The following is a 13,471-nucleotide window of genomic DNA, read 5'->3' as shown; positions in this document are numbered from 1 at the left end:
TTTATGTGGAGTGAATCCTATGTGAAAGGTTTAGAGTTTTGGTGATGCTTCACTATTTGAAGTATAAAATAGGCATGAGGCATGGCAGGGTTCTTCTCATGATCCCAAGTGATACATGTATTGGATTTCAAATGTGGTCTAGGGTTTTAGTGGTGATCACCCATGTGATACACAACTAGGATTAATACTTCTCTGGTATTCTTGGATGGACATGGCTATGGTTAGTATTATAACTTCTCTCACTTCTAAATGTCTTGGAATATCCTAAGGTCCTACTCAAGAGATGATGATATGATCCTCTAAATATATGGTTTGCCTAGGAATTCTACCTTGGTATCTTCTGTAGCTTGTTCTTCAGGAAATCTGATAAACCTGCATCTTGTGGTATGCCTCCACCTCCTAGCTTCTTCATCTTGATCCTAGCTAATGCACATGGAGTAGCTCCATGTGTTTGTTTCCTTGTATCATGCTACAAGATGTTCAAATGGATGAAGGGTGTGGCTCCTTTTATAGGCTTGGGCAAGCTCTAGTATCATGACACATAGGTGGGTGACTCTTGTTTTGGTATGATGAGTAAGGTGCTTGGTTGTCATGCCCTCATCCATATCAATCCTTTGAGCATGAGGTGGGAAAGCTTGGGATGCAGGTCATGTAGATATTTTCATCCTATGTGGTATGATCATTATCCTCTCATATGATTTATTTTTGGATAGCTAAGTGGCATTTGTTACTAAAGATCTTGTGAATGCTTTTATACTTGTGAATAATGCACCATATCATGTATGATTGGATTTATGTTATAATACTGGTCAAATGGTCAAGGTTGAGGGTTATTTCTAAATATTGGATAGTTAGTGTTTGAATTCACCAAGGCATGATCATATGAGTTTCAAAATACTCATAGCTAGTTTATTCAAATAGTTTGAACTATAATTCGTAATGTAATTGGATTTAATTTTATGATATTTCATATATTTAATAAGTTATGATTTAAATAAAAATGTGTGACTTTTATGCACTTTAGACCCTGCGGTTTACCTTATTTGGTAATGAGTTTAAAATTGAATTAAATTACACACAAAGGTAGTTGCTAGCTTTTAAGTGTTAATAAGTTAGGGTTTGATTCTTAAAGAATGTGTGGTTGTAAGGAATACCATGTTGAGATCTTTTATAAGATCTGGTATTTGATCCTCACTTAAGGTGTTGTTATAGCAAAGCTAATCCCATTTGATCTAGCTCATAGATCAAATCATCTCTACCCAAAGCAAAGGTTTTAGCAAAGATTTTAGTGAAGTTTATAGCGCTTGACTTGATGATCTACTTCAATTCCAGCAAGTCAAGTGAAACTTCAGTTACTGTGACAAGTTTTATTTGAAAGCGCGAAAATTCCCTGGATTTTCTATGCATGAATGCAATGCACACTCTGGTGTTCTCTCATTTTGTAGCCTCTAAACCTGGGATATTACACCACCCTCCCCAGATCCACCGATCTGAGAGGAAAGCAGGCCAGCAGCTCGCCGGCGCCGCCACACGTGGCCTTGCCGAGATGGGGACCGAGCTCCAGCACCTTTATTCTGACGCGATGCCGCCTCCACCATCTCGGCAGCGCCTCCCGAAACCCTAGGAGCCCTCACCACCGGTGATTCGAAGATCCGCCGCCATTAGGGTGATCCCATCGCGCAGGAAGCCGGTCCACCACCGTGGAGACATCCACGCCGCCGCACACCCGCGATACCTCGATGCCAGAGCCGTCGGAGACGCACGCCGCCGCCGCCACCGCGCGAGGGGCGAAGCCCCCGCCGCCGCTGTCGCCGCCAAGGCTTTGCCTTGCGGGTCCTCCGGCGGCGGCGAGGAGGAGGGGGCGAGGAGGGAGGTGGTAGGCGGCCGACGGCTGGAATCGCCCCCGAGTTGCCTAGGGTTAGGCGACGCGGTGTTCCTGTATATCCTGATTACTACCATTGATGTTACATCACTGATGGTATAACCCCAACCGGAAGGCCACCTTGCCAATTGCAAATACTTGTAATTCTAGTTCATCTTTTGATGGATGTGTTTTGAGCTCATGTCTTTCGTGCCTGAATGAGATCAGGACAACCTAGTGTAATCCGCTGTGAGAACCATTCATCATGCGCCTTACAAACGAAGAACCGTTCGTACCCATGTTACATAGCACACCCCAAAACATCAAATGACGTGACGCTGCTACACTTGGAAGAACAATACAATCTGATATTTTCTGAGGGTTCACCCTAATAAACACTACTGGCGTAATCAGGGCAAGCAAGGAGAAGATTAACATCACAGGAAATACGTAAAATTGTGATATGGTATACTATAGTCCTTGATCTTAAGTGACTTGCACTAACTGGTAAAGTACATTGGTGTTGAGATGAGAAGCGCGAGAAAATCATACAAAGCTCTGATACCAAATGTAATATTTCGCCACCGGTGGTCTAAATGCCACGGCCTAGGGTTTGTGAACCAAAAGGTGGTTTGTGAATCGAGAGAAGATGCGTTAGGAGGAAAGAGTCGGGGAAAAGTTTCTTACGGAGTAGTTCATTTTTTCCATAATTTATGAAGGTTCGACTCGGCCAGTGTATGGATAAACCCACAGCTCACCCACCACTCTTGGGTGACAGTCGATCGCACTATTCAGCCCACGGCCCACTCCAGCGACAAAATCTAAAGCGCTACAGCTAATTGAACCTTTTTTTTTGAACAAGAAATGGCGCCAAAGGCGCCTAAAATTTCATTCAACTCATAAGCAATTTACAGCATGAATTACAAGATTTTCTGAGTTAATCTGTTTTTCTGCATCTTTTATGGGACAATTGCTATTCCTATGAGTTGAATTTATACAGTTGTAGATAGGCATAGACTGATTTTGTCTAATTGCCTGATGTGCACAATTGTGAGCTACTCCATTTAAATTTCTTTTAACATGATAGATTTGTGTATTGTTGTCAGCTACTAGCATCTTGAACATTGCAATCTGTTTTCTGATTTCCCAGGGTACCTGTTGGTCTGTAATGGTCTGCTGCTTTTGCTAAGATAGAGTTGTCTGTCATAAAAGTGGGCTTCTGAGTGTGAAGTTTAACTGCAATTTTTGCCGCTACAAGCAGAGCTTGGGATTCAGCCTGTAGAACCGAAGGTAATCTGGGCATGGAGGCTTGTATGAGCGCTGTAGCATTGTGATTGTTTTCTCTAATATTGCAATATATTCCAATTCCTGAGACTGTGTTTGCTATTCCTGGAGCCTTCTTTGTTTTCCAAGTGGCATCACTGAAGAATTTTGTATCTGTTATATGTAAGTCTGTCTCTAGAGTTTCTCCTTCCCTGGGAAGTTTAGCACTGGCTTGGTTTTGAATAGTCCCTTCATTTCCTTCATCAAAGCTTCGGCTTCTTTGATAAATTGATTTTGTTTGTTCCCTTTCAATGAGATCTGTGAGGAGAAATTTGACATTTCCAGATTATCATGCATGGCTTTCGCCATTTGATAAATCTGACTTGGCGCTCCTGGTTTCCTGGCAAAAACATTGTCATTTCTAGATTTCCATAGGCACCACATGAAAGTTAAAATGTTTTCTAGAGTGGCATAGGGATGGTTCAAATTTAGAAGATTCAGTATAATCTGTGTTAGTGTATTGCTATTTTCTGCTATGACTTGGGATCTGATGAACCAAGGGTAAGAGAACCAAGCCACTCGAGCAAAATGACATGTAAAAAATAGGTGTTTATCATCTTCTTCCACACCACACCTTGAGCATAGGGTACTAATATGCTTGGAGAATTTACCTGCTCGAACTCCTGTAGGTATGGCCTTTCTCAATAACCTCCATCCAAATGCTTGCACTCTAGGGGGAATCCTTTTGCACATCCAGATTTTTTTCAATAGACCTTTCGTTTCTGGATTGAGTTGTCTTGGTCGTGGTTCCCCAAGTTCTTGCATTCTTTTAAGGCAAGCATAGTAAGCACTCTTTGTATTGCACTTTCCCGAGGGAGTAAGCTTCCAACATAGTATGTCATTCTCCTCGGAAGGAAGTATAGGAATTTGCTTGATGTTATTGGCCATGGGTTGCCTGAAGAGCTTATCTATGAGTGTATGATTCCAGCTTTTCTGGTTTGGCATCCAAAGATTATTCACTTGAGCTGGATAAGAGAATCCCTCTTGTTGGGTAAGCAGATTGTCATAGATGGTGTCCCAATCTGTGCACCAAGAGGTACTCCAAATGGATACATTTCCTTTTGCGATTTGGTAGAATAGACAATCACTAGGCACATCCGTCACACAAAGAAAGACATACTAGTACTGTACTAAACTAGGAGCAACCCAAAAAAACTATACTAGGACTAATGTTGTGTCTGCACTATGATCTCTCGGCGTAGGGCGCTTCTGATTTACAGATTAAGAGGCGGTATAATTTAGACAATCGCTTGCATTTTTTGACCTGGAAGTTGGAACACTCGATTCTAAGAGTATTTAACCAGGATGCTTTATTACTTTTTGGAACACTCGATTCTAAGAGTACCTTTTCTAAAACTGATTCCACTAAATACCTGGCTCAATAGAAATACTGGACACTTACAAAGTCTGGTAAAGCATCCAGCCACAATGACTGCAGCTCATGCCTCTACGCATACCATAAAGCCGCGAGTTGATGTGCCAGCTTGTTACAAACCCTTACGCAATACAAAAATAAAACTGAAATGAAAATTGCCTTCTAGTCGTTGGTCAAGGTAATTACGAACAACAATTAGATGAAAAAATGAATTACAACATCTCATCGTGTGTGAGGTGTGTCCTCTTCTCCTCTGGAAGGCCGTGTATTCTGCCAGCCCCTGTCGAGAATCTTAGGTATACAACCTTCCTAGACCAATTCCACCGTAAGTCACGTCACAACAATTCCACACATAGAAACACGGAACTAGCCACCCAAATTCGTGACGGGTCCCTTGAACCAGTGCCTGGCACTGAAAATCCACGACCCCAACACGAGGATGAAGAGCCCGCCGACGGCGACTGGCGTGTAGTTGAGTGTGTCCTTGGTCACCGGGTACGTGACGGGCAGCGAGAAGAGCACGGTGATGGTGGCCACCCAGAGCACGGCCACCCAGCCCACCACGACGCCGTACCGTCCGAGGTTGAACGGCCCCGGCACGAAGTACTTGCGTGCCAGCGTCACCCGGAAGAAGATGGGCAGCGCGTACGCGATGTAGAGCCCGATCGTGGCGATCGACACCATGGCCTGGAACGCCACCAGGCTACCCAGTGACTGCAGTTTTCAGTTTTCAGAGCAGGATTAGATTGGTGTGTGCCTGAAAGATTTTTCGGTGAAATGTGCGTTCTGGTGCCAGTCAATCGTTTAATTACCGGCAACGCCATGCACAGGGAGATGAAGGTCGAGAGCCAGACGGCGTTGATGGGCACCTCGTGCTTGTTGACCTTCTGCCACACGGACGACAGCGGCATTGCCCCGTCTCTCGAGAACGCGTACGCCATCCTAAGCATCAGAACGAGCGACTGAGCGATGCAGACAAATGACAATACGCCCCGTCTAATGGGAAGCAAAGCAGGGTATGATCACCTGGAGTTGCTTGTCACCGAGCTCATGCCGCAGAAGTATATGGCGACGGCAACGATTCCTAGGCAGACGATCCCGCCCACGCCGCTACCGTACCGGCTCTTGAACGCTTCGTAGAACACCTGGGCGATCGCGTACCCTCCGGCTTCATTGTCGGGGCTCAGCAGGGATGGTATGTCCTTCACCGCAAATGTGATGCCCAGTATGTATCCCCAGCCGACTACTATGGATATACCGATCGCGCTGATGATCCCGATAGGGCCGTTCGTGTCTGCGTTTTTCGTCTCCTCAGTCTGCAAGAACAGAGAACCAACAAACTGTTAGATTTGGCCGCACATTGCTATCATATCAAGATTTGCTTGGTTTTCCCCCTTACCATATGCGCTGATGCGTCGTATCCCAGGAGTGTGTACTGGCTCATGAGGAGCCCCAGGACAAAGATGTAAAGGTTGCTGTGTATTCCGGCGCTGTTGTCAGTGTTGAAATGGGTGAAGACAAACTCGGCGCTAGCCCTCTCGGTAGCAACAGTCGGCACAACAATCATCAAGACAAAGACACCTGCAGAGAACCACACACGCCCTCATCAATAAAGTGGATGCGAGGATGGTTCTTGCTCTTATTCTCTACTACTAGGTTCAATGAGAATCTGTGCGAATTAATAATCTCGTAGGTTAAGCGAGAACGCGAGAGATGTGTGACCTAGCATGTTCCAAGCAGCCGCGAACTGGCCAAAGAAGGAGAGCAAGGAGATGGGGAGGCTATTGATGATGGCGTGGCTGAGCAGGATGGCAGCGTGGATGGCGATGACGACGTACTTGGACGCCAGGTACCCTCCTCCGTTGGCGCCGCCGGTGCTGAGAAGGATGATCACCTGGATCAGCTGCGCCAGTGAGTAGTCCACGCTGGTTGTCACCGCCCACTGCAAAGCGCAGCTCAATCAATTAGCACGGAGTGAGATAAGCACTGCCAGTTCTGGCTTCTGGGAGAGATATTGTGGTGTGGGTTTACCTGTCCAACGATGTTAAACCTGCATGCAGCACGGATGAACAGCATTAGGGCGGGCCGATAAATATTGGAACAGGAGGCAAGTAATATTAGTACATGATCGTGAAGGATACTTGTTCCAGCATGGACTTATGAGTAGGTTTTGGTTACCGGTATGATATTTTTCTTGGCGGGACTAGGATTGGCGGTAGCCATAGTTACCGGACATATACCAAATGAGATTTACGACTAAAATTTAAATTCAAATTCCAAGAATATTTAAATATTTTAAGTCCTGTTTCTTGAGTAGGGAGGAGGAGAGAGTTGGGATTGAGCGATGGGGTGGGATCGAGAGAACTGCATGTTAGGAATAAGCACTCCGTATGCCACACAACCGTATACGTGTAGTATACGTATGTGTGTCTGATGTAGTAGTCTGGGTAGGAGTAGAGTTCTAATCCTAGTCGGTTAGCATCAGCTTATTGCCTAGCATATATATATGCGTGTATGCCCCTTGTAAGCACCACCGTGGAGATTGAGTAATACAAGTTGCAAGGCTCGATAGGAGCCTCTGGCCAAAGATTGTTTTCGTGCGTGCGTGTGTTGTTGCTAGAAGCTAGCTTCTGATACGTACTCCCTCCGTCCACAAATAAGTGTACATCTAGCCTTCTAAGAAATCCACAAAGTACATCTAGACTTCTTGGTATATTTTTTATGTTTAGACCCCTAGTGCATGCCTTGATTTTAGCCCCCATTAATCATTTTTGATTTTTCAATGTTGTTTTATTGGTTACTAGTATGCACAACATTTATTAGCGCCTAAATCAAAGCATCTTTTTGATTAATGAGCAGATTGATTAAAGGAATGAGGATTTTTTTACAAAAAGTTAAAGGTCTCTTGGAAACCGCGCGCGTCCACTTATTTGTGGACGGAGGGAGTACATGACTCTAATCGATTGGCTAGCTAGCCTGTTTGCCTTGGTGTGCAGGTCAGCGGATTAGGCGGATACGTGTGCGTCTCGCCGGAGATCGCTTCGTCGTCTACGTCGGAAAGTACTCGACGTACAAGGGTTGTGTTTGGTATCAGATCGGCGAGAGTAATGCCGGGTCTGGGCTAACAATTGGTATCAGAGCCTCGTGGAGGATCTCCTAGTAACGGGAGGTCATGACGAAGGAGGTGGGCGAGTCTTCCGGCGCCGCGGCGCCGGTGTCGATGCAGTATCCGCAGCACATCCGCGACAACTACACGGTGTGGGCGACCACGATGATGTGGGCGCTCGAGTCCAACGAAATCTGGGACCCTGTCGATCCCGGCGGCGATGAGTTCATGAAGGGCGCGCCGAAGTACCGTAAGGACCGACAGGCACTCACGGCCATCTGCTCGGTGATGCCGATGGACGTGAGGCAGCACCTAATCTCGAAGACATCTGCAAAGGAGGCGTGGGAGACGATCAAGACGCTGAATCTTGGTCATGCGCGTGTTCGCGAGGCGGCCCTACAAACCTTGCAGAAGAAGTACGGGAATCTGGAGATGGGAGAAGATGAGACGGTGGACGCTCGAGGGTCACTACATTGGTCAATGGGATTCGCGCGCTCGACGAGAAGCTCGAGGAGATCTCGATCGTAAGGCGTTTCCTTCGCACGGCGCCGCCGCGTTACTTGCCCGTTGTTTTTGCGATCGAGCAGTGCGTCGATCTCAAGACTCTCACGATGGATGATCTAGTTGGACGGTTCAAGGCTCATGATGAGCGGATGAAGATCACCTACGGTGATGCGGTACCGGATGAGCACGTTATGCTTACCCGTGCCCAGTGGCAGGCGGTGGCCGCCAAAGAGAAAGGCGATAAGGCATATGACAGCAGAAGTGATAAAGAAGTTTCTCGCCCAGCGAAAAAGTACATCGCAGGGGAGGACGAGGACGACGCTCCGCCGAGGAGGAAGTTTGACATAAAGAAAGTAAGATGTCATAACTGCGGCGAGCTCGGTCACTTCAAGGTTGATTGACGGAAACCACTGAAGCCAAAGCAAAGGGCTCTCATCGCCCAGGAAGGAGATGATGGACCGATGATGCTTATGCTCGAAGTATGCGAGCAGAAGGATGAGGAGGAGCTACCTTCTCCATCACCGGCTACGGAGATTGTGATTGATCACGGTCTACCGTGTGTGGATCACGTGGACAAGCTATGCGACGAAGGTGTCGTCGAGAAGCAACGGAGTGCCCCGTACCCACGTGAAACCACGGATCAGGCAAGTGAAGCTTTGGAGCTCGTTCATGGCGATATATGCGGTCCAATTTCACCCGCAACCCCGTCCGGCAGTGAGTACTTCATGCTTGTGGTGGATGATCACAGCCAATACATGTGGATTGTGTTGCTGAAAAGAAAGGATCAAGGTCTACAAGCATTCAAGAAGATCAAGGAAGCTGGAGAGGTCAAGGCGAGGGCGAAAAAGTCCCTACGCATAGATCGGGGTGGTGAATTGAAGCATAAGGTGGTGGCCATAGCACGGAGCATGATGGATCGCAAAGGCTTGCCAGGAAAGTTCTGGGGTGAGGCAGTCAACACGGCTGTCTACTTGCTGAACAGGACGCCAACTAGGAGTATAGTTGGTGGGATTCCGTATGAAGCATGGTACGGACGAAAGCCCTCAGTTGATCATCTTTGCACTTTCGGGTGTGTGGCGCATGTCAAGACGGTGTCCGGCCATAAGAGAAACTTGGCGGATTGGAGTACTCCAATGATCATGACTGGCTATGAAGAAGGCTCGAAAGCATACCGTTTGTGCAATCCCTCGACGAACAAGGTGATTGTCACGTGCGATGTAGTCTTCGAGCAAGACTTATCATGGATTTGGAACTCCACGGAGCCGGATGATACTTTTACTGTAGTTCATAGTGAAGTTGAGCATGCAGATGATCAACCTAAAAAAGACGTGTGGATGAATCGAGCGGTACATCGAGTTCATATATGTCGACGGCTGAGCCAGGAGCGCTAGGAGGCGTGACCGGACGTAGTGGTATAGGGAGGAGCGCTCCAGGCGGGTGCCCAGAAGTGAGCAGCAGCACACGATCGGCATCTGGAGGCTCGTCCAGGAGTTCTCTTTTTTTTTTTTTTGAGCCTACCAGTCCAGGCAGGCTATGTGGGCCTGAAACCACCGCAGCATGTGACCTGGATGGTTCTGCACTTCCACGTAGAAGCCCAAGACGTGGTGAGCGAGCTCTAGTTAGGGCGGGCCGCGGGCGCTTCGCAATCGTCAGGACTCGATCTAGGAGGAGTGCTGGGAGGCGAACCAGAAGCTGGCTCTCAAGGCCACACCCTGGAGCCAGAAGAGAGGAATATTCTAGCTAAATTGGGTGGAGGTATTCCTATACGGTCTGCACCAGTTTCGCTAGAAGCGGACATTCCAGAAAGAAGGCCGGATGTTGCTGTTCTGACTGGTCCAGAAGAAAGGATGAGCCTATCTCAGGCTGCATCAGAAGGGATGGAAGTTGACATCCTAGCGAGAAATAAGCAGCCACATTATGCATGTCTACAATTAATTGATCTAGCTACAGGTGATTTGTCACGTACGTGGATGCATGATGGACAAAAGAATCAGCCGGATTTGCATCGTTCATCAGGCAAGTATCTAGCTAGTGTTGCTATTAGTTGCAGCATGTACGTCTGTGTGAATCTCGACGAGAAAGTACTTCAGGGTGATCACATTTGTGAGTCGCAAGGGAGCGACGCGGAACCTCAGCTAGGAATTGGAGGATCCACAAGTGAAGAAACAAGTGCGACGTTGGGCACAGAAGAGTATGTCGTGCTATCTCCGACAGTACTGGAGACCAGACGACTACGACCGACACGAGCACGCATGCGACGCGTGTTAGACTGCTATCCGAAGAAAAAAATTCGGACGGTAAATAATCCGGTGAAGATGAAGCACACGAAGCAATGTTTGTTCATCAAGGAACCGATGAAGACTGAAGATGCGGACAAGGAAAATGGTCAGCGTCAAGCCATGGAGAAGTCGACGAAGGTAAAGTCGACGACATGGGTTCCACGAGAAACGACGAAAGCAATGTCGAGGAAGACGCCCGCGGGAAGTAGCTGGCGCATTTGGGACCCTGGTCGAGGTAAAGAACACGTCGTGCTTAGGGGGTGATTGTTAGGAATAAGCACTCCGTATGCCACACAACCGTATACGTGTAGTATACGTATGTGTGTCTGATGTAGTAGTCCGGGTAGGAGTAGAGTTCTAATCCTAGTCGGTTAGCATCAGCTTATTGCCTAGCATATATATATGCGTGTATGCCCCTTGTAAGCACCACCGTGGAGATTGAGTAATACAAGTTGCAAGGCTCGATAGGAGCCTCTGGCCAAAGATTGTTTTCGTGCGTGCGTGTGTTGTTGCTAGAAGCTAGCTTCTGATACGTACATGACTCTAATCGATTGGCTAGCTAGCTTGTTCGTTGTTTGCCTTGGTGTGCAGGTCAGCGGATTAGGCGGATACGTGCGCGTCTCGCCGGAGATCGCTTCGTCGTCTACGTCGGAAAGTACTCGACGTACAGGGGCTGTGTTTGGTATCAGATCGGCGAGAGTACTGCCGGATCTGGGCTAACACTGCAGGGTTGGTTGGGCGCCTCTGTTCAGCCTAAATTCAAACAGAGTCGAGATTTTTTGGTTGAGGTGCCCATTTACCGGAGGAGCCTGGGAAATCCAACTCTGAGATTATGAGCAGTAAATAGTATCTAAGAAAAATGCGAAATCCATCAGCAGCATCCGAGCACCTATGTGCCTTTTTTTTTTTGACAAATTTGAATAAAATATTTCATGGACTCCAAAAAAAAAACTGAAAATAAATACACGCATACATATATACATTCCGGTAGGGCAGTTGAGGCCGTTTAATTCATATGATCATATCACATAGTAAATAATTTCATAAGAATATTGTAGAGTAGCTTGAGGCTAGATCTCATGAGGAAAAAAATCACTAAGATAAAACAGAATTATTCTTCCCATAGGATTTAAATAGACATGACATCTCAATCCTATAGGATTTCTATTTCTATACTTTTCCTGCCATGTGATCCAAACAAACCCTAAAACTACTCTAAAAACGAGCAGGTAAGACTTTGGCCAGCAGCCACACTGGAAAGTTAGCGAAGATACTCCGCTATCATATGTTAATGGCTGAGCCCAAGCACCTAAAATGATAGTTAAGCTCGTGTATATTCGCTAGTGATTCTCATGTGTATAGTTTTGAGCCTTATATAGTCCATCTCAATGTCACCACAATCACATTACGCCCCATCATGTGACATGTGATCATTCGGACGAAGGTCTCTATTTCAAGAAGAAGAAAAAAATGGCCCGCAGGCCGATAACATTCAAAATTCTTCCATCGTTTGTGTTTGTATATTCTAGAAACTTAAATGGGGACATACTACAAGTTGAACGTTCAGTTCAGTGATGACATATCACAACAATCTCAACACTCAGATCGCCTGTTTTGTTTTCAGCATATAACATGTAGTGTGTTGTAATGAAACAAATCGGGTCTAAAATGAATTTGGTTGTCAAGTAAAAAAATGTGAATGCAGTAGCAAGCAAGCGATGCGTACCAGCCGGTGAGCCAGGAGGCGAAGGGGCCCCATCGTCGCTCGCTGCAGAGCTTGGCGCTCCAGAAGTAGAGACCGCCGGAGGTGGGGTAGGCAGAGCAGATCTCAGCCATGGCTAGGCCGACGATAACGGTGAAGGTGCCAGCGATTGGCCAACCGTACACCATGGTCACCGGCCCGCCGAATTCGAGACCCGTCCCGTACAACGTCGTGATGCCCGTTAGCACTGACACGATCGAGAAGGTCACTGAGAAGTTGGACAACAGCCTGCATGATAGAGTCTAAATGTCGTCAGCACAGACTTTTGATATGTGACACTTGCTTATTTGCAAATCACAAAATAGTGGAACAGTGAAGATGGATTGTGAAGAAACTCACAATAACAATAACAAAAAGCTACATATGTTTTGGGCTGAAATGGTTTAGCAGGCAAGGCTTTTCATGTCTAGTTGGGCCCTTTCTAATCATGTGTAAGTACTATATCAGTCTTAGTACATTGCTTTGCCTAAAGAAGCTAGTACTCCTACATTGCTTCCTTCACTACAGTGATACTACAGTTCAGCATTAATTACAGAGTCAAAAAAGACTAGGACACACAAATTCTTCCCCTCCTGCATTGGACAAAGCAAGTGTAGAGCATCCGCAAGCAACCGATTCATCGTTGACACACACAACCAAACACCCAACAGGCAGGCGGCAGCAGCAGCTAGTCAGAAGTAACTAGAGTCCATTTATCCACATGAAACAAACTGGACCGAATTAAACTACTGTAGTAAATCGATAGATCGGCAGGATCGATCTGCGCAGTAGCTAAACAGAACAAAGAAGATATAGCTAAACAGAGCGAATAAGAAATAGGGTCGATTTCTCGACCAGTGAGGAATGGACGGCAGTGAATGCGCACATACGAGAGATTGCGCTTGAGCTGCGGCTTGTAGCCAAGCAGCCGCAGCTTCTTGGAGTCGTAGTCCTCGCCGCCGGAGACCATGGCGGCCTCGTCGTCGCCGGCGAGCCGGCTGTAGCTGCTCTGCCCTGCCATGCTCACCCCTCCGCTTCCGCGACCTGGAGACTTGCAGTGGCTCCGAGAAGTAGAATTGTCAGCGTCTTCAAGCCCCGAGTGTGTAGCTAACTACCACTCCGAGATCAAGATGTCATCCATGTCTCAGGACACGAGCTTAAAAGGAAGACGACCAATCCGTCGGGGAGTGAGGAGAGCGTGTGGTGAGGAGGGGCCTAGTTGCCTGTCTGCCCCGATATTCCCTCGCGAGCACGTGGGTTTGATCTCCTGTCTCTGCAGTGT

The 13,471-nt window shown here is 47.0% G+C and overlaps 1 protein-coding gene across 1 annotated transcript; it reads right to left on the bottom strand.

Annotated features, from left to right (window-relative positions):
- Positions 1-4,703: 4,703 nt before the first annotated feature.
- Positions 4,704-13,257, bottom strand: LOC124666769 (amino-acid permease BAT1 homolog). The gene is made up of 8 exons (XM_047204096.1): positions 13,080-13,257; positions 12,175-12,438; positions 6,591-6,609; positions 6,282-6,501; positions 5,959-6,140; positions 5,586-5,875; positions 5,372-5,501; positions 4,704-5,273 (listed from the first exon to the last, which is right to left on the bottom strand). Exons 1-8 carry the CDS (start codon positions 13,208-13,210, stop codon positions 4,926-4,928), a joined length of 1,584 nt encoding a protein of 527 aa, XP_047060052.1. The 5' UTR covers positions 13,211-13,257; the 3' UTR covers positions 4,704-4,925.
- Between the last annotated feature and the right edge of the window lie 214 nt (positions 13,258-13,471).

The sequence above is a fragment of the Lolium rigidum genome, chromosome 6, assembly GCF_022539505.1.
Source record: "Lolium rigidum isolate FL_2022 chromosome 6, APGP_CSIRO_Lrig_0.1, whole genome shotgun sequence".
Lineage (NCBI taxonomy): Eukaryota > Viridiplantae > Streptophyta > Magnoliopsida > Poales > Poaceae > Lolium > Lolium rigidum.
Note: the sequence above shows the minus strand (reverse complement) of the source record. Positions and strands in the feature narration are given on the sequence as shown.